Source organism: Monodelphis domestica, chromosome 3 (genome assembly GCF_027887165.1).
Source record: "Monodelphis domestica isolate mMonDom1 chromosome 3, mMonDom1.pri, whole genome shotgun sequence".
NCBI classification, from domain to species: domain Eukaryota; kingdom Metazoa; phylum Chordata; class Mammalia; order Didelphimorphia; family Didelphidae; genus Monodelphis; species Monodelphis domestica.
In genome coordinates, this window is record NC_077229.1 from 397,275,363 (window position 1) to 397,294,660 (window position 19,298).

The 19,298-nt window shown below is 34.3% G+C and overlaps 1 protein-coding gene across 1 annotated transcript in view; it reads left to right on the plus strand.

The window, feature by feature from the left end:
* Positions 1-19,298, plus strand: part of LPCAT1 (lysophosphatidylcholine acyltransferase 1) — a 183,485-nt gene that overhangs the window by 127,977 nt on the left and 36,210 nt on the right. Inside the window, exons 6-8 of the mRNA XM_001369539.5 lie at positions 15,753-15,811; positions 17,549-17,583; positions 18,304-18,358. Coding sequence (XP_001369576.2) covers positions 15,753-15,811; positions 17,549-17,583; positions 18,304-18,358 — 149 coding nt within the window. The remainder of the gene's footprint in view (positions 1-15,752; positions 15,812-17,548; positions 17,584-18,303; positions 18,359-19,298) is intronic.

Consider the following 19,298-nt stretch of genomic DNA (forward strand, 5'->3'; position numbering starts at 1 on the left):
AGTGCTTTTCATTGTTCCCATCTCCTCCTCAATGCAAAGACCTATGTCTTCAGCACAGCTATTCTCTCAAATACTAAACTGTTGTAAACCTTATAATATCATAATTTCTGAAGATCCCCAGTTGCAAATGGCCCAAGATGCATGGTATAGTACATACAAGTAACTTGCAACAGTTCTAATAGTAAGCTTCATTCAAAAAATAATGTAAGTGCAATTAGTGAGGAAAGAAAGTAGATTCATCATGAGATGAAAAAACAACTGAGCTGCCTGAGTGCCACATTGGTATGCACAAAATGGAAAATGGCCAGGGGGAAGCCTTTAGCACATTGAGTGGATCTTTTGGACTGATCTACTTGAACTTCTATAATCACATGGAAGGAAATTACCCAGGGTAAGAAAGCATGAGTGAGTTGTAATCGGCACCAATTCAGTTCACAGTCCATTTAAATCTTGAAGTGTATATTTCCTTAAAGAAATCATTGTTCCACAACCCAACAGCAATAACAGCATTGTATATATTAAAATTTCAAAAGCATATATTTACAGAAAATTATTGTCCAGTGAAATAGAAGTAATTGAATCCTTTAAGTTCAGTTGCCTGTTTTGTTTTATTTTGTTTTGAAAACTCTGTGGGACCTTGTATTTTGGGAGATACTGAATATTTCAGATTGCTTTGCTTCCAGGCAAAAAATATTGACAATACCTCCTAACACACTTTGATAAACACATCATATTGTTCCTTTGATAGAAACTTCTCTTTCTCAAAGGCTTGATACTAAAAAATTTAATGGGTACAGTTTTCCTAATTTTCTCATGATTGTCATAGATTTTATTCAGCCTAAATGAGGAATGGATAGTTAGAAAGAAGAAAGGGAAGGAGAGAGGGATTAAACATATCAAAAGCATTTACTGGGTGTCTTAGCACTGTGCTAAACACTAGGAATAAAAAAATGAATTCAAAAACATCTTGATCTCCCATCAAGAATTTTATATTCTAATAAAGGGGAAGACACATTTAGGAGAGTGGTGGCCAGAAAGGGGGGTATTTTGTTTTGAAAAATTAGGGGACTGATGAGTAGAAACAGAAGAGTAGAACTACATGCCCTTTCCAATAGCAGTGAGAGTATTTATTTGATTGTGGTTCCAGAAGTAAAGGCAGAGGGGAGGAAAGGAGCAGAGGATAAATAGATATAATCCTATTTATTGCATTTTATGCACTTAAAAATATTATTTTGAGTATAGATCCACAAGCTTACCAGAATGACAAAGAACTGACACTCTCCCTCCCTTCCTCCACCCCCCCTCACACACACACACACACACACACACACACACACACACAGTTCTTACAGAGGAATACTCATCAATTTCCTTTATTATCCTGAGGCTTTTTTGCTTTTCCACAATCAGAAAAAAAATAGGCTTTAAGAGAGCTCTTCTCAATATATATATTTGAATTCTGCTATTGTCATTTTAGAAGCATTTTTCCTAGGATTCTTTAATGAATTTAATTCTTATGGATTTTTGAAGAGTAGTCTTCCCCTACACCAAAATACTGGCTTAAGCCCATCATTACTGGGTGAGTAGAAGAGGCAAGAATCTTATTAAGCTTCCCCCATTTTATAGATAAGGAAACTGAGGCTTCATGAGTTTAAATAATTTGTGCATAGTCACTTAGATAAGTTCTAAAAGTGGATTGGAACCCAAGTCTAATTGGATTGGGAACCTTAAATTTATTTTTAAATTAATTTATGTATTTAGAATGTTTTTCCATGGTTACATGATTCATGAACTTTCCCATCCCTCTTTCCTCACCCCTCCCAGAGCTGACAAGCAATTCCACTGGGTTATACATGTATCATTGAAGAACCTTTAAATTTAAAGCAAAAACTAAGCTCAATCATTTATATGCACTATCCTCATAAAAATTGCTTTTAAAGAAAAATCCCATAAATAAAACCTTATTTTCTTACTGACTTGCCTTTTACAAAGAGGGAAGTTCCTAAGGATTAAAAGAGAATGGAACAGAGCATTGGACTTGAATTTGGAAGATCTGAGTTGAAACCTGACTGTCTACTTCTCATTAGTCGTTGAAGTGAGAGTAAGCAAGGTAGAAACCTATTTAATCAACTTTGAGGATAGACTTTAAACCCCTGTAAGAAAACACCAAAACTTGTCTTTGGGGAATGTATATAACCAACTTGCTAAGGGAGGAAGAAAGGTTTTTCATTTGGTTGGTGGAGGGGAAGGAATATTTCTAAGGTCTTCTAAGGGAAGAGGAGACCTCAACATTGGAAGCATCGAGAGTTGGGGGATATATTCCTGAATTTGGAGAGTATTGTATATACCTGGGATTTGGAAGTGAACCCTTAAGCCTGAGGGTGACCCCAGTGCTAAGGGATGAACCCTAGCTTCTTGAGAATACACACCTGGAGCTTGAAGATGAACTCCAGGTGCTTGAGGGGTATTGCCAGGTGCCTTAGAGGTAAAAAGAGAGTACATTCCAGGCATGGAAGATAGCCAGTGAAAGACTATGGAATAAGGAGAGAAGGAGAATTATGAGTGAAGAACTAAGTGAATGAAGAAATGGGAGAGCAAATAATATCCAAGAAGACTAGAATAATAGGTTGGAACCAAACTGAGATGACTTTAAAAAGCTAAATAGGAAAGTTATATTTTATACATGATGCAATAGGAAGCTACTGAAGTTGGTTAAGTCAAGAAGTCAGTTCACACATTCAAATCTGTGCTTAAGAAAATTTACTTCCACATCGTTGTGGATTCAGTGCACAACATCCCTAAAATTTAGAAAATCTATATAAAATTGTTAGTCTCTCACTGTGTATCAGAGAAGAAATCTGAATTTCTTCTTTTATGGGGTGTTTACAGTACCTTATTTTAAAATTATACATAACAACATATATTTTATGCATTTATGAGTTATCAAACTTTTTAAAATATCCCTACATTTCTAGTCTTTGTTTTCATGATCTTTTTGCAAACTAACTTTTTAAAAATTGTGTACATTTATGGTAACTACAAGATAAAATATATTGACATTATGCAATACTATACATCTATTTTGTGTATTTCTGAGTTTCTAAACTTTTTCTGTATTGTATGCTGGTCTTCATATATTATCTGTGGCTTCTGCAAAACTCCCCAAAAATATATGCCAACCCACAATATATCAAAACATCAATTGAGAAAGTCATGATGTGTCCATACAGAATGCATATGGCTAAGGCAGCGGATATCTCCAGCCCTATAAAACCACCTCCTTTATCGGTCTTTTCCTTTAAAGTATTGTGACTAATGGGGTAGAGAATGTAAAAAAATCACTCTCCTCTGAGAGGCAAGGAATAATTCCTTCTCAGGAACTAAAATATTCTTCTATTTTTGGCTTTTATCTCCTAGAAGCCACTGTCTTCAATGCTGGCTCCTACCTGGTCTATCTTAAAGAGTATGTCATAAATTTTTTTGTCCTTAAAGGCCTCCAGGGACATGGCCAGTCTTTTGCCATTCAATGACTTCCTCTCCTCTAAGTCTTCCAGTTTTAATCAGAGAACTATTTTATACCAAATAAAGAGGCTATAAAATATAAACCTTTTTCTACACATTATTTATGACCTGCATACCATATATCATCTATCCCTTGTCTTCTGTGATTTCAATAGATTGGAGATCTCCTAGTATATTTCCTCCATTACCTATGTAATAAATCCCATATTGCACTCAATATTTAGGGAGTAGAGTGGTCTGGTTGATTAACTGAATACTCTGTCTTGCTGAGAATAATCAATAACTAATAAATATTTACTAAGTACCTACTAGGTGCTAGGCTAACTAAACACTGAAAATACAAAAAGAGGCAAAAGGCAGTCCCAAGGATCTCAAGGATCTTACAGTCTAATGAGAAAAGAACATACAAATAAATATGTACAAAGCATGCTACATACAAGATAAATAGAAAATAATTAACAAAGGGAAAGCATTAGAATTAAGAGAGACTAGAGAAGACTTCTGGTAGAAGATGAAATTTTAATGGAGACTTAAAGGAAGCCATATTCATTTCCAAAGAATTTGAATGTGATACTACTTAAGGCAGTTTAGGTTCAAATCAACTCTAGCTCCCTAGTAGAAAAATATCATTATTTAGCTTTGTATATCATGACTTTTATATAAGTAGACATTTAGTTGCATATGTGGCTCTGTTTGGTCTTCCTCCCATGTGTGGTACAATCGGACTGGGAAGAAAAGGCTTTTTAAAGCATAGTACTCGATGATTATACATTCATTTTCAAAGGTGAATTTAGATAACACTTCACCCAGTTTTTCATATCAGTCTAAGAGACCTGTTGTCCATTTCTAGTAAAACGTGTGTTCCAGAGATTCAGATGACAACTAAATAAAGGTTCTAGATAGGCTTTTCAGCCCTTCTATATTGTCTTCATAGTGTGGTAATTTGAAGTAGTATGACTTCTAAAACACACATGTATATTTAAATATAAGTTTAAAACGTCTCCAAACCCTGACTTAAGTTTACTTTTATATTCAATCTATGACTGGATAATATTCTGGCAAATCTAGGAGAAAATGGGAAATTTCTAGGTCATACAATTAAAAGGAAGGTACAGAATCCTCATTTACTCTGGGCACAATCTTATTTAATATTTTGAACCATTAGTTCGGATGGAAAGGAGATATCAACTATCAGTCTAATTAATGGTTGTAATTTTCAAGAAATGCCTCTAAAGTTATAAATTGCCAGCTTTCTGCTTTAGAAATTGAAATTTTAAACAAAAATTTAACTTACATTAGAATTTAAAGATGAGCTCTTGTTTATCCAGAGGAATTATAATATTCCTGTTTTCTCATTTGGTGGATCAGCATGGTTTTTCAAAGTACCAATCACTAAAAAAAAGTTGTGACAGTAGCCAATGTAGGGAATATATGAGAAGTGGTGAAGATAGCAGTCTCACATTTTTTTAAGGTTAATATAAATTCATTCAGTCGTTCATTCAGGGAGCCAGTAGAAAGAGTACTTAATTTGGTATCGTTAAGACCTGAGTGTCAGTTCTGTCTCTTTCACATAAATGTCAGTTTGGTCAAGTAGTATAACTTTTGTGGGACTCAAGTTCCTCATCCATAGATATATACACTTTATTTCACAATGTTGTTATAAGACCCAAATGAAATACATCCAAAAACTCTTTCTAAACACCAGCATTTTTTCTAAAGAATAAAAACAAGATTTTAAGTGCAAAATGGAGGAAGGGGGTGGAGAGGATTGGTTGTTAATTTGGGAACAGCCTTGTCATGTATATTGAGCCAAGCAAAGATAATTACAATGTTTAACTACAACCATCTCATGTCACAGGAAAAAGGAATCATTTGCCTCCTTTTGGAAGTAGGACAGCACATGGCCCAAGGAGACAAAAATGTGGAATTGTATTTTCTTGATCTTATAATAAGTAAGAGTTGTAAATGAAAGGGCGCTTGCTTAATAGATTTCATTTCCTGCTTGATATTTAAGCATCTCTTAGTTCTGTGTTGGTTTGTTGGTTTTTTTCTAAAGGACTTTTTTTTTTTAACTGCTGAAAAATTTGTAGAGGTTGCTAGTCCTTTATTGTTGAAAATAGCCATTATATATAAATTTTCTTACTCCCTCATTTTACCTAGACAGCCACACTGTTGATTTGGCTAGTAATTAATTGTCTTTAATATCATCCTGTCAAGAGTTTATTTAGCTGCTCCAAAGTTACCTGGCACAGTCCTAAAACATAGTGACATATACGAGAAAAGTCGTGTCTGCCTTTGAGTAACTTTCTCTCTAGACAACAGGATTTTGACACAAAGGTGAATATGAACTAGCCAGATCTTGCCTTTGGTGGGCTTTCAGGGATTGAAACCATTTGGGGAAAAAAATGTCATAACAAATTACAGGAACCTGGGAAGGCTTACCTGTCAGACTTATGGATTAGGAAAGACTTTATGACCAAACAAGACATAGAGAACATTATAAAAAAATGTAATAATTTTTTTACATTACTAAAAAGTTTCTGTAAAATAAAACCAATGCAACCAAGATTAGAAAGAAAACAACAAATTTTGAAAAAAAATTTGTTGCAAGTATCTCTGACAAAAGCCTCATTTCTCAAATATATAGTGAACTGAATCAAATTTATAAGAATGTAAAACATTCCTCAATTGAAAAATGGTCAAAGGATATTAACAAGCAGTTCTCAGAGAAAAAAAGTAAAACTATCCATGGTCACAAAAAAGTTACAAATCACTATCCATTAGACAAATGCAAATTAAAACAATACTGAGATAGTATCTCACACCTACCAAATTGGTTAACATGACCAAAAAGGAAAATGATAAGTGTTGGAAGAGATGTAGAAATTTTGGGACACTGTGAATTAATACAACCATTCTGGAGAGAATGAGGCTCAAAGGACCATAAAACTATGTACACCATTTGACTCAGCAATACCATTACTGGATCTGTATCCCAAAGAGATGAGATAAGGAAAAAAGGATGCATCTGCACCAAAATATTTTTAGCAGCTTTTTTTGTAATGGCAAAGAATTGGAAACCATCACTCAGAAAATGGATGAATAAGCTGTAATATATAGTTGTAATAGAATACTTTGTGCCATAAGGAACAATAAAAAAGATGAGTTTAGAAAAACCTGGAAAGACTTACATGAAGTGATACAAAGTGAAATGAGCAGAACCAGGAGAACATTGTATATAGTAAGAGAAAAATTATACAGTGATCATCTGTGAAGAACTAAACCAATATCAGCAAAGCAAGTTTCCAAGATAACTACTAAGTATTCATGATAAAAATGCTATATCTTTAGTCAAAGAAAGAAATGTTGGAGTCTGAATGCAAATCAAAGCATGCCATCTTCCACTATATTTCCTTATGAGTTTTCTATTGTATATGTGATGTGTCTAATGTCATGATACGAACAATATGGAAATAGATATTATGAAAGTATGGGTATAACCTATACCAGACTATTTACCACCTGGGAGAAAGGGAGGGAGGGAGAAAATCCGAATTTTAAAATGTCAAAAACAATTGTCAATGTTTCTACATGTAACAGAAAAAAATTTTTTTTAATTTTAAAAATACTTTTAAAAAAGGAAAAGGTAAAGAAATGATTGTAGGCAGGGAGAATAGCATGAATATTATTAAGAATCATACAGTCTTTAAGTCATTGCATATCTGTAATTCTTAATAACAGTTCTAAGAAGCCCATGGATAGAGTGCCAAGCCTGAAGACAAAAGGTCCTGGCTTCAAATGTGGCCCAAGACACTTCCTAGCTTTGTGATCCTGGGATAGTCCCTTAAAGCCCAATTGTCTAGCCCTTAACTACTCTTCTGCCTTAGAGCAATATTTAGTATCAATTCTAAGAAAGAAGGTAATATTTTCAGTAGTTTTTTAAAGAAAGGAAGACACAAGAGCATTGAATTTAAGGAGAAAAAAAGTTATTCTAAACAATACCCCTAGGTTTGACTCTTCTCAATAAGTGAGTGTGGGTCCAGCAGGTTAAGCAGCTACTGTATGTGTTTTGTCCTCTTAAACAATGTATTCCTTTATTTTCTTTTTAATGAATTGTTAAATGAGCAGTGATGCCTCTCCTCTGCTCCTTCTTAAGAGGACTCATACAACAAAGATCCTAGTGGAAATTCAGTCCTTAGGAAACCCCACTATTGCAAATAACTATGCTCTAATTTAAGTCCTGAAAAATTGTAGCTATCTTCCTGAGTATTAGACTAATGAGAAACTACATTTTCCCTGCCATCTTTCAGGCTTTAAACCTGATATTTTAGTTTAAAAATATTGCATGCATAAATACAGAATACTCTGGCATAATGGATAGAAATCTGGCCATAAATCCAGGAAGAACTAGATTTAAGTCCCGCCTGTAATATATACTGTATTTATAATTCTAAAAATTAATTTACTCTAACCTATATTGATAAATGGAGTTTCCTTACCTGGAAGATCATTTTCCCAATAAAATTACAGTCTAGCACCTACCTATCTATGTAAATATTATGGTAGAAATACCCAGTCCAGTTTTAATCTTTTCTCTTAGGATTCTCTCTCTTTTTGGAAGTTACTTTAGGGAGGTCTTCATATAGCCTCCTGACTTATTAACTATCTATTTTGCTGATTTTGTGTACTAACACAATCTAGAAGCATAAGATTGTCTTTATTAAACATATGAAAGCTGTAATAATATAAAAATTGGCTAAGCTTTTACCTGAGAACTGTTTAATAACAAAATTAATGAAATCATTCTAATAAAATGAACACATATTTAAATCATACTTCATTTAGCACAGTGTATGGCACATAATCACTTATCTAGGTTTTTTATTCATGCATTCACTTGCATTAGGGGTCACAATATCTGGGGAAAACTGTCAGAAAATTAACTGGAATGCCCATATAAATTTCATGACAAATTCATTTTATTTTCATCCTAGCAATCAAGGATTCAATGTTAATGATCTGTATTTATGATTTAGAATGAAGACTAATGGGTGAAAATTTCAAAAGGGTCCATTTTAGTTCAACATAAAGGAGAGATTTCCAGTGATTTGAGTACTCCATCAGTGTAACAGCCTTATGAGCTAAAGCATTTCCCTTTCCAGGCAATGTTTAAGAAGATCCTGAATATATCATAAGGAAGAGTCATTCCTGTAAGGGATTGAAGGTTGAACTAGATAATGTCTAAGATTCTTTCTGATTCCAAGATCCAATGCACTTAAGTGAATATTAAGTATTTCCTTTGGGCCTCTCACTATTCTGAGAATGCAAAAACAAAAGCCAAGCAATTTCCATCCTCAAAGAGCTTACATTGCATACAAAAATATTCATAGCCACACTCTTTGTGCTGGCAAAAAAATTGGAAAATGAGAGAGTGCCCTTCAATTAGGGAATGGATGAACAAATTGTGGTATATGTTGGTGATGGAATACTATTGTGCTCAAAGGAATAATGAACTGAAGGAATTCCATGGCAATTGGAACAACCTCCAGGAACTGATGCAGAGTGAGAGGAACAGAACCAGGAGAACATTGTACACAGAGACAGATACACTATGACACAAGTGAACGTAATGGACTTCTCTACTAGCAGCAATGCAATGATCCAGGACAATTCCGAGGGACTTATGAGGAAGAATACTATTTATATCCAGAGAAAGTTCTGTGGGAATAGAAATACAGGAGAAAGATATTTCTTTGATCACATGTTTTGATGGGGATATGATTGAGGATGTAGTCTCTAAATGATCACCTTAGTGCAAATATTAATAACATGGAAATAGGTCTTTATCTACTAGATTCACTTTATTAATTGTGATCCTGAATTTCAAAAAGATTTAAATTAATTTGTTCATGGTTTTATAGTTAATCCGGGGCAGAACTAGAATTAACCACAAATCTTCTGTCTGCAAGTTCAGCATTCATTCTACTACCCCATGCTTCCTGCCTTCAAGGGACCTGATTGGCTGCATTTTCCAAACATTTTGGAATAGAAATAGTACCTCTTTCTAAGAGTGTCTCTGTAACTAATCTTTTTTTTTTCTTCCAGTTGTATCTGACTCTTTGTGAGCTCACTTAGAATTTTCTTGGCAAAGATACTGAAATGGTTTGCCTTTTCCTTCTTCAGTTCATTTTTCAGATGAAGAAAGTGAAGCAAACAGGGTTAAGTGACTTGCCCAGAGATACATAGCTAATAAGTGTCTGAGGCTAAATTTGAACTCAGGAAGAGGAGCTCTCCTGACCCTAAGCCTGATACTGTATCCACTGTAACACCTAGCTGTCCTCCTTGTAACTATACTTTTACCATGCTACTCACAAAGACCCCTTGTGACTAGGAACCACCTCCACCTTTTTAAAGCGTAGTATTTTAAATAAAAATATTGTTTGAAGAATAACTGTGAATGTCTACCTCAAGAGAAAAAATTGATACAGAGAAACATCCATGAAATTCTTTTATATATACATATATAATTTTTTTTTTGTCAAATAAAGCCTTTTCTAGTGTGGAGAGGGGAGAAAGGAAGAGAAACCTGGGCACTTGAACAAAAAAAAAACACAAATACAGTTTTAAAATAATGTGTAGTATTTTAGAATTATGTTGTGTAATGATAAAATAAAAGAGAGCCTTAGAAGTCATCTAATTCAGCTTCCTAGGGGATGTAGAAATCTTTTCTATAGCATCATAATGAGCCGATAGGAATTTTGAGATAAGAAGCTATTGGCAACTCTGATTGGGCCCTACATACATCTCTCTAAATAAACCCCAGACTCTGGTCCAACATTGAGACTTCCTGAGATTTGCTGAAGAAAAAAAAATATGCCTCTCTGTCAGTCTTTTCTTCTTCAAAAAGAGAATATCTTTTTTTCTGAAAATAATAGGGTTCCTTCAGAGGGGATTCTGGGGAAGAAGTTGGAAGTTGGGTCGAAAAGAATCATAGGTCTAGAACTAGGAAGAAACTTTAGAGGTCATTTAGTCTAACCCCTTCACTTTATACATGGGAACATTGTGGCTCAGGGAAATAAAGTGAAATAACCAAGATCCTACAGGTAGTATGTATGAGAGCTGGCATTTGAATCTAGTCTTTCAGACACAAGGACTAATAATGTTCTCCCCATACTACGCTGCTTATCTACTCTTAGGGAAAGAGTATGAGATTGTAAATGAGTGAAGAGAAGAGGGGGTAACAGAATGCAAATGCTAGGCAGAACTGCTCTCTGAATACCAATGAAAGCTTATAGAAACTACATCCTTGGACAAGTTTGATAGTCTTGGGAGAAGTCCAGTTGCTGCTGTGGGTGGTGTTTGTAATAAACAACTCTGACAAGTAATGCTGTGTAGATGTGAAATATGCTGCCACTTCTTTGTCATTCTGTCCTTGGGGATAATACTGAGGGGCTGTATTATAATGAAGTCCTTTTTAGTCCCTTGGTAATTAAATTTCCTTGGGTAAGGTTTAAGACCTATCTTATACAGATTCCTTTTTTTTACTGGAAATGATTTGTGATTAAGATGCCAGTATATTCCAATTTATATGTAGAAAAGACAAATTGGATATAATGTTTTTTGTTGGTTACTTTAGTCTAAAAAGCAGTAGTTTAGTCAGTATCCACAAAATCAGTCTGTCTTTCTCTCTTTCATGTTCCTTCTCTGCTTCTTTTATCAGTTCAAAGATCAGACTCATAATTGTCTGAACACCAATTGGAAATTATGCCTGCAGGAACCTACCAGAGCGACTTCATATTTAATGATCTCAGCAGCTAGGTCCATGTTGTAAATGATTTGTAAAATCTTTTTTTGTTGTTTGTTCTCAAGCTTAGCTCAGGCATTATGTGATTCTGCTCAGGCTACCTGAATTTCTATTATATGGAGAAAGCAACAATAATCGGTGATGTTACTTACATAGCTTTAAGTTGAGTACATATAAGTTATCTTTGGTTTACAAGGATGTTTTTTATTTTACTTATATCATTCTTGCTTTGACTTGGGGTTGTCCAACAGATCCATTTTAAAAGTAAATCTTTCCTAGGAGGCTTAAGCCATATGATCATTACACAAAAGGCTTCAGTCTAAAGTTGAAGAAGACTAATGTTGCAAATTTGGCACTTAGTCAAAGAGTGCTTGCCAAAAGAGTATTTACTCATGACTTCTTTAATGGTCTGAACTCAGAAAAGAGCAAGAAGAATGTACAGAGTGTTCTTTAGGACTTTAAAATGTAGACATATTGTTCATAATGATGGTTTTCATAATAAGGAAGAATTTACTGCCTAAAGAGTTTCAGTCTGGTATCTTGGGAAAGTATGTATTACTTCCTTTTTTGAGAGAGAGAGAGAGAGAGAGAGAGAGAGAGAGAGAGAGAGAGAGAGAGAGAGAGAGAGAGAGAGAGAGAGAGAGAGAGAGAGAGAGAGAGAGAATGAGAATGGAAAGGCTATAGGATTATATTTCTGGAGTCAGAAGGATTCTTGAAGGTCATAGGTTCCAATACCCTTATTTCACAGGTGAGGGATTTAAGGACATGACAAGTTAATTGACTTGCCCAAGATCATACAGGTAATTAAATGGCAAAAGTATGGATACAAACTCAGGTCCCATGATTTCAAGTTTGATGCTCTTTCTATTGCATCTAAATAGGTATGAGGAGAGGGGATAGAGAACTGGATGACTAAATAGATATTTAGCTATAAGATATAAAAATGTTTTTTCTAAAACTCTAAGACCTATCTAAATATTATTAGATAGAATGCAAATACTAGGCAGAATTACTTCTGAATACCAATGATAGCTTATAGAAATTCAATCCTTGGACAGGTTTGCTAGTCTTGGGAGCAGTCCATTTGCTACTGTGGGTAGTGGTCATAATAAACAACCCTAACAAATAGTGTTGTATAAATGTGAAATATGCTGCCATTCTTTGTCATTCTGCCCTTGGGGATCATGCTGAGAACTGGCTTATAATGGAACCCTTTTAGTCCTTTAGTCACTAAACTCCCTTGGACAAGTTCCAGGATCTCTCTGGCATACAATTCTATTGTATAGGAAATGATTTACTGTAAAATACTACTGCATTCCAGGTTTATATTATATTTATAGGTTATATTCTTCAAACTAAGCATAAGTTGAGGCCAATTCATAATTTAATCATATGGTCAAGTCAAATCAACAAACATTAAGTGCCTTCTATATGCCAGGTAGTTACCATTTATGTTCTCATTTTATGCCTTGCAGATTTTAACTATCCATCATGATAAAGAAACACAATTAAGGAATCATTATTTAGTTTAGTAGAAATTTCAGGGTTTTGTTGGACTAGATATGTGGAATCTGAGTTGTTTTGCCTCTTTTTTTATTCATTTAATAATCCATTTATTTATTTTTTACATTAAAGGGATGGTCAGTGAACATTTTTTAAAATTTAAATTTATTTAGTCAATTTAGAACATTATTCCTTGGTGACAAGAATCATATTCTATCCCTCCCTCCGCTCCTCCCCACCCTTCCCATAGCCGATCCGCAGTTCCACTGGGTATTACATGTGTCCTTGATCAGAACCTATTTCCATGTTTTTGTTTGCACTAGGATGTTCTTTTAGAGTCTACCTCCCCAACCATATCACCTCGACCCATGTATTGAAGCAGTTGTTTTTTCTTCTGTGTTTCTACTTCTACAGTTTTTCCTCTGAATGTGGATGGTGTTCTTTCTCGTAGATCCCTCCGTTGTTCGGATCACTGCATTGCCATTAATGGAGAAGTCCATTACATTTGATTGTACCACAGTGTGTCAGTCTCTGTGTACATTGTTCTCCTGGTTCTGCTCCTCTCACTCTGCATCAATTCCTGGAGATCATTCCAGTTCACTTGGAATTCTTCCACTTTATTATTCCTTTGAGCACAATAAAATTCCATCACCAACATATACCACAATTTGTTCAGCCATTCCCCAATTAGAGGGCATCCCCTCATTTTCCAATTTTTTGTCACCACAAAGAGCACGGCTATGAATATTCTTGTACAGGTCTTTTTCCTTATTATCTCTTTGGGGTACAAACCCAGCAGTGCTATGGCTGGATCAAAAGGCAGGCAGTCTTTTAGCACCCTTTGGGCATAGTTCCAAATTGCCCTCCAGAATGGTTAGATCAATTCACAACTCCACCAGCAATGCATTAATGTCCTGACTTTGCCACATCCCCTCCAGCATTCATTACTTTCCTTTGCTGTCATGTTGGCCAATCTGCTAGGTGTGAGGTGATACCTCAGAGTTGTTTTGATTTGCATTTCTCTGATTATGAGAGATTTAAAACACTTTTTCATGTGCTTATTAATAGTTTTGATTTCTTTAACTGAAAATTGCCTATTCGTGTCTCTTGTCCATTTATCAATTGGAGAATGACTTGATTTTTTTGTACAATTGGTTTAGCTCTTTATACATTTGAGTAATTAGACCTTTGTCAGGTTTTTATTATGAAGATTGTTTCCCACTTGGATACTTCCTTTCTAATTTTGGTTGCATTGGTTTTAACTTTTAATTTGATGTAATCAAAAATATTGATTTTACATTTTGTGATTTATTTTTCCTAGCTCTTGCTTGGTTTTAAAGTCTCCTTTCCCAAAGATCTGAGATGTATACTAATTCTGTGTTCACCTAATTTGCTTATAAGTTTCCTTCTTTATATTCAAGTCATTCACCCATTCTGAGTTTATCTTGGTGTTGGGTGTGTTGGATGCTGATCCAAAACTACTCTCTCCCACACTGTCTTCCAATTTTCCCAGCAGTTTTTATCAAATACTGAATTTTTGCTCCAAAACCTGGGATCTTTGGGCTTATCATAGACTGTCTTGCTGAGGTCATTTACCCCTAGTCTATTTCACTGATCCTCCTTTCTGTCTCTTAGCCAGTACCAAATTGTTTCGATGACCACTGTTTTATAGTATAGTTTGAGATCTGGAACTGCAAGTCCTCCTTCCTTTGCATTTTTTTTTCATGATTTCCCTGGATATCCTTGATCTTTTGTTCTTCCAAATGAACTTTGTTATGGTTTTTCCTAATTCAGTAAAAAAATTTTTTGGTAGTTCAATGGGTATGGCACTAAATAAGTAAATTATTTTGGTTAGGATTGTCATTTTTATTATGTTAGCTCATCCTACCCATAAGCAATTAATGTTTTTCCAATTGTTTAGATCTCATTTTAATTTTGTGGAGAGTGTTTTGTGTTTTGCCTCTTTAAGGAAGCCATCGTGGCTGGAATTCTTAGCTACTAATTTTGATGACTCCTGTATCGTTGTCGTGATTATCAGTCCCACTCTTATGGTTTTCTGTGTTTTATCTTGTATAACTTAGTTTTGATGCCTAGCAAAACTCTGTCTAAATAGCTTTCATATTTCTTCTCATTTCCCTTGAGATTTTAAACCTTTTATTCTGCCAATTTAATTTTATTGTTTCTAGTTCTAAAAGTATAATATTTTTATTGAACTGAATCTATAGACTATTGTTTACAAATTGTTTGGCATTGCTTAGCTGTGAATAAGTTTGACTCCATTCTTTGGATGGAATGCCATCCCTTAATTCCAGATCCAATATGGTTAATATGCCAAAAGAATATTCCCCACATTCCAATATATCTAAAATTTTCCACCTATTAAAAATAAAAATACTTTGTGATTCAGCTATGTTGTAATTTAACTGTCAGAGTTTTGTTTTGTTTTTTAATTTTAAGATTAAGCAGGGGTGAAAACTGTGGTGATATTTCTGTCTGTCATGTATTTTTATTTGTAACTTATGAAAATACATAGTAAATGATAAGCTATCCCCAAGGGCATAAGTTCTGATTCCTCCAGGTCCATGCCATAGAGCTACAGTCTGAAACATCCAATAATAAACATCCTAGGAAAGACCTAACATAAATCTACATATATTGAATTCCTTGCAAAGCAAGTTTTATTATTGCACAGGATGTCCTGAAAGTCTTAGTGAAGTTTTAGACTTGTATAGACTATGTAGTGTATATTAGCTATTGAAATAATTTCTCTAACTTTCAGTCCATTTATGAAGGTGGAGGAAAGAAATTTCAAGTTAACACTAAGGTGATAAATACTGTCTGCAGTAGTGTGTTGGAAAAAATACTTTAGATTATCTTTCTTTATACAATAAAGCTAATTAATATATTTGATTTTTCCTTCTAGGTGCTTTTATTCCTGGTGTTCCTGTTCAACCTGTAGTTTTAAGATATCCAAACAAACTGGTAAATTCTGTTTACTTGTGGATTAAACATTGAACCCGGTTAATTGAGGGTTAGAGTTGTAATGAGTTTTAATGTATCCATGGTGCATTTTCATTGGCTTTTGTTTACACAACAGTAGTAAACAAACTGTAGGAAATCCTCTAGAGTACGTGGGCTGAGTTCAACACATCTTTCCAGAAGTCACGAGAGGCATAATAGGTTTTGTTGTTCATGATGTACAGGTTACATATTAATGAAAATTCCTTTTGTTCCAAATACTGACTAATCTCTTCCAAACTTTTGGTAAATAAATATTTAAAAATTATAAATTTACGTGCCATTTGAAAAAAATCTTATAATGTCTTTAAATTTATATAAATCCTCCATATATAAAATAAATGGAATGGAGTATGTGTATATATGTATATATACATATATGCTAACATCTTCCCTGACTTCCAATTCCCTTAAACCAGCCATTCTCAGAATAAATATAAAAATATTTTTTGTTTGGCAAGTTGTTGAGCATAATAATGGTTTACATTTAAATTTACTTTCCTTAATATGGGTTACCTCTAGTTGTAACTTTATGAAAAGAGCTTTGGACTGGCAATCAGATGATCATAGTTCTAGCCTTAATTCTGTAATGTCTGCCTGAGCAAATCGCTTAATTCCTTGGGACTTGGTTTCCTCCTTTATAAAATGAAGTGGTTGGATTTTATGACCACTAAGGCTCTTTCAGACATAATGTCCTATATATCTAGCTATGGGAATGAGTGAGAGGGGAAAACCTTATTTTTTTTAATATTGTAAAAGTGAAATCGAGGGGAAAGGTCATAAAGAGACTAGCCTGTGGGGTAATACACAAATGAATAAAATGAGAGCAAGACTATTATCAGCATAGATCTGTATTGGTCCAAATCTTCATGATTCTACATCTTTAAGTACTAAGCAAGTGAGCAAAAATAAAAAAGTTTCAGCAATCGGAGCAATCAAGAATTGAGCATTTATGTGGTTAACTCAGAAGAAAATCACAGGAGAACCTAAAGTGGTCAAGTGAAATCAGGTGTAAGAATTAAATCTACTCAATCCAAAAGGGAATTAATTGTATGGGTGAAATGGGAAAAGATAACTGTTAGAGGTTAAACCAGTTACAACACATTACATCTGTGACATAGATGGCAAATTAATTGTCGGTCAGATGAGAGAACCCTAAATTAAAAGATTGCCTATGGTGATGAAATCCAGGGTGCGGGTTTCCACTGATGTATAGACGATGTGGCATAAAGATGAAAGACTATAGAAGCAAGATAGCTTTGCCAGTAGAGATACTGAACTTTTTCAAGAGACTGTTTGTGGACAGGGCAGGAAAGATAGAGAGTAGAATGTGAGCGATATTGGGTTCAGGTTGTCTCCAGAATAGGCAGTGGCAGTAGTATGAATTCATCATTGGTTAATAGAATGTGATAGTGAAGCTGTGACCCAGAAGTGCCAGGAAAGATAGTGAAGACTTTGACAACCTCTTTTCATTTTCCTCTTTAATTGAGACAGCAGGATGGGGAGCAAGTGAAGAAAGACATGGGAGAGGCAAATTTTATTTAACAAGAGGAAACGGAAGGAAAAGGTGAAGGATAGATCAAAGATAAAAGTGAGTTTACCCAGAACATAATAGTCATACCACAGTGTACCACAAAGTGTATAGAGTTGGAATCACTGATTTTTAATCAATTAATTATGTTCAATTTAATTTGTCTCTAGGATACAATTACATGGACATGGCAAGGTCCTGGAGCGTAAGTCAGCCTGAATTTTTTTCATGTGTGTTTGTTTGTTTTGTTACTCCCAGAGAAAGGGATGGTGGGGGAACTTCCAGGAGGGTAAAAAGGCTGTGGAGGGTAGAACTCACTGACAAATGCATATGCTACTTTAGAATCTTTCCAGTATGTCACACCTCCCTCACAGAAAAGCCTCTGCACACTAAATCAGACTTCTCTTTAGACAATATTCACACATTCTGTCATATGACCATATTTGAACCTTTTATCATCTTACATGGGGCCTGCCATAGCTTACATTCTCCATCTTCAAATTTGCCTTCAGTAGCTCAGGGTCACCTTTATGCCATGGTGAGACATTTGAGTAAAATTTTAGTGAAGGTGCTATTTATTTAATGGAGATAATTATCACCATCTGTATCAATAGGAGGAATAGGAGAAGTAATACATTGTTATTTCAGAGATCTTTATTTTTAAAGGAGTTCAACAGGATGCTTTTCATACTTTACTGCTTACTCTAATTTGTTTCATGCTTATTGTTTGCCAACTAATTGGATTTTAACAACTAAACCTTTGGCTGAAGATACACTTAAAAACTCATAATGAAAATTAAAATACACAACAGTGCCATCTAGAGGGAAGTTGTGACCTAAAATTCTGGCTTTAGCATTTGAAATGTTTAAACTGAATTTAAAATATTTTGCTTTCTGTTCAATGTATGTCCTTTTTTTTTTTAAGGTTGAAGATTTTATGGCTTACCTTATGTCAGTTTCATAATTTTGTGGAAATTGAGGTTAGTAGAAAAGAAATAGTAAATATTCTTTATATTCCTCAAGGCTCTCTAGAGGGGTTTCACAAACACTTCATCAAGATAGGTTCTCTTGTGGGATTTAAAATTATGTAGATAAGATTTTTAAATTAAGATAGGAAATCTATTCTCTAAACTCACCCTTATTTTTGTTTTGACTCATGAAATCACTATGTATAAGAGTATCATGTAAACTAGGCATATATGCAAGAAGTTTTAGTTCCTTAAATTATTTCACTTTAATATGGATATTAATACCACTACATGCTACTGATCATCAGAGGTGCTGGTATACTATGTCTTTTTTTTAAATTAGGCTATTGAAATAATTCATCAATGTTATAGGCTAATTCATGACTTGCTGGAGTCATGACATTCTCTGAATTCCTTTAAGTATAATCAGCATTTTGTTATACTTGTTTTTACCAAGGGTATTGGTAAAGCTAACATCCTAAGCCAGAAAATAAAGATAAACTATGAGCAGCTACATTTTGTTTATTCCCATCAAAACTAATCTTGCTCTATGGTGCAGAAATAGGAAATTTTATCTGTTTTCATTGTGGCCATTTGTTTCAATAGAATATTAGTTATACTAATTACAAGGTGCTATATTGTGACATTTTAAAATGATATATCTGGGCTTTTTAAATACAGTTATTTTTTCTTATAAAGGAAATGATGGGTCATTCTTAGGGAATGGTTTGTTCTTGATCTCAATAAGAAGAAAGAAATTAAAAAAACTTTCATGTAGTTGAACAAATGCTAAACTGAAAGTCAGAAGACTGGGTCTCTTACAGTTTTTATTTCTAACTAATTATTGGATGTGGGATCAATGATTTAATGTCTATCCTAATGTCCTCAATTAGAGAACTAGGTAGTCATAGAATTTAGAACTCAAGGGTGCCTTAACAAAGATCACTTTGAC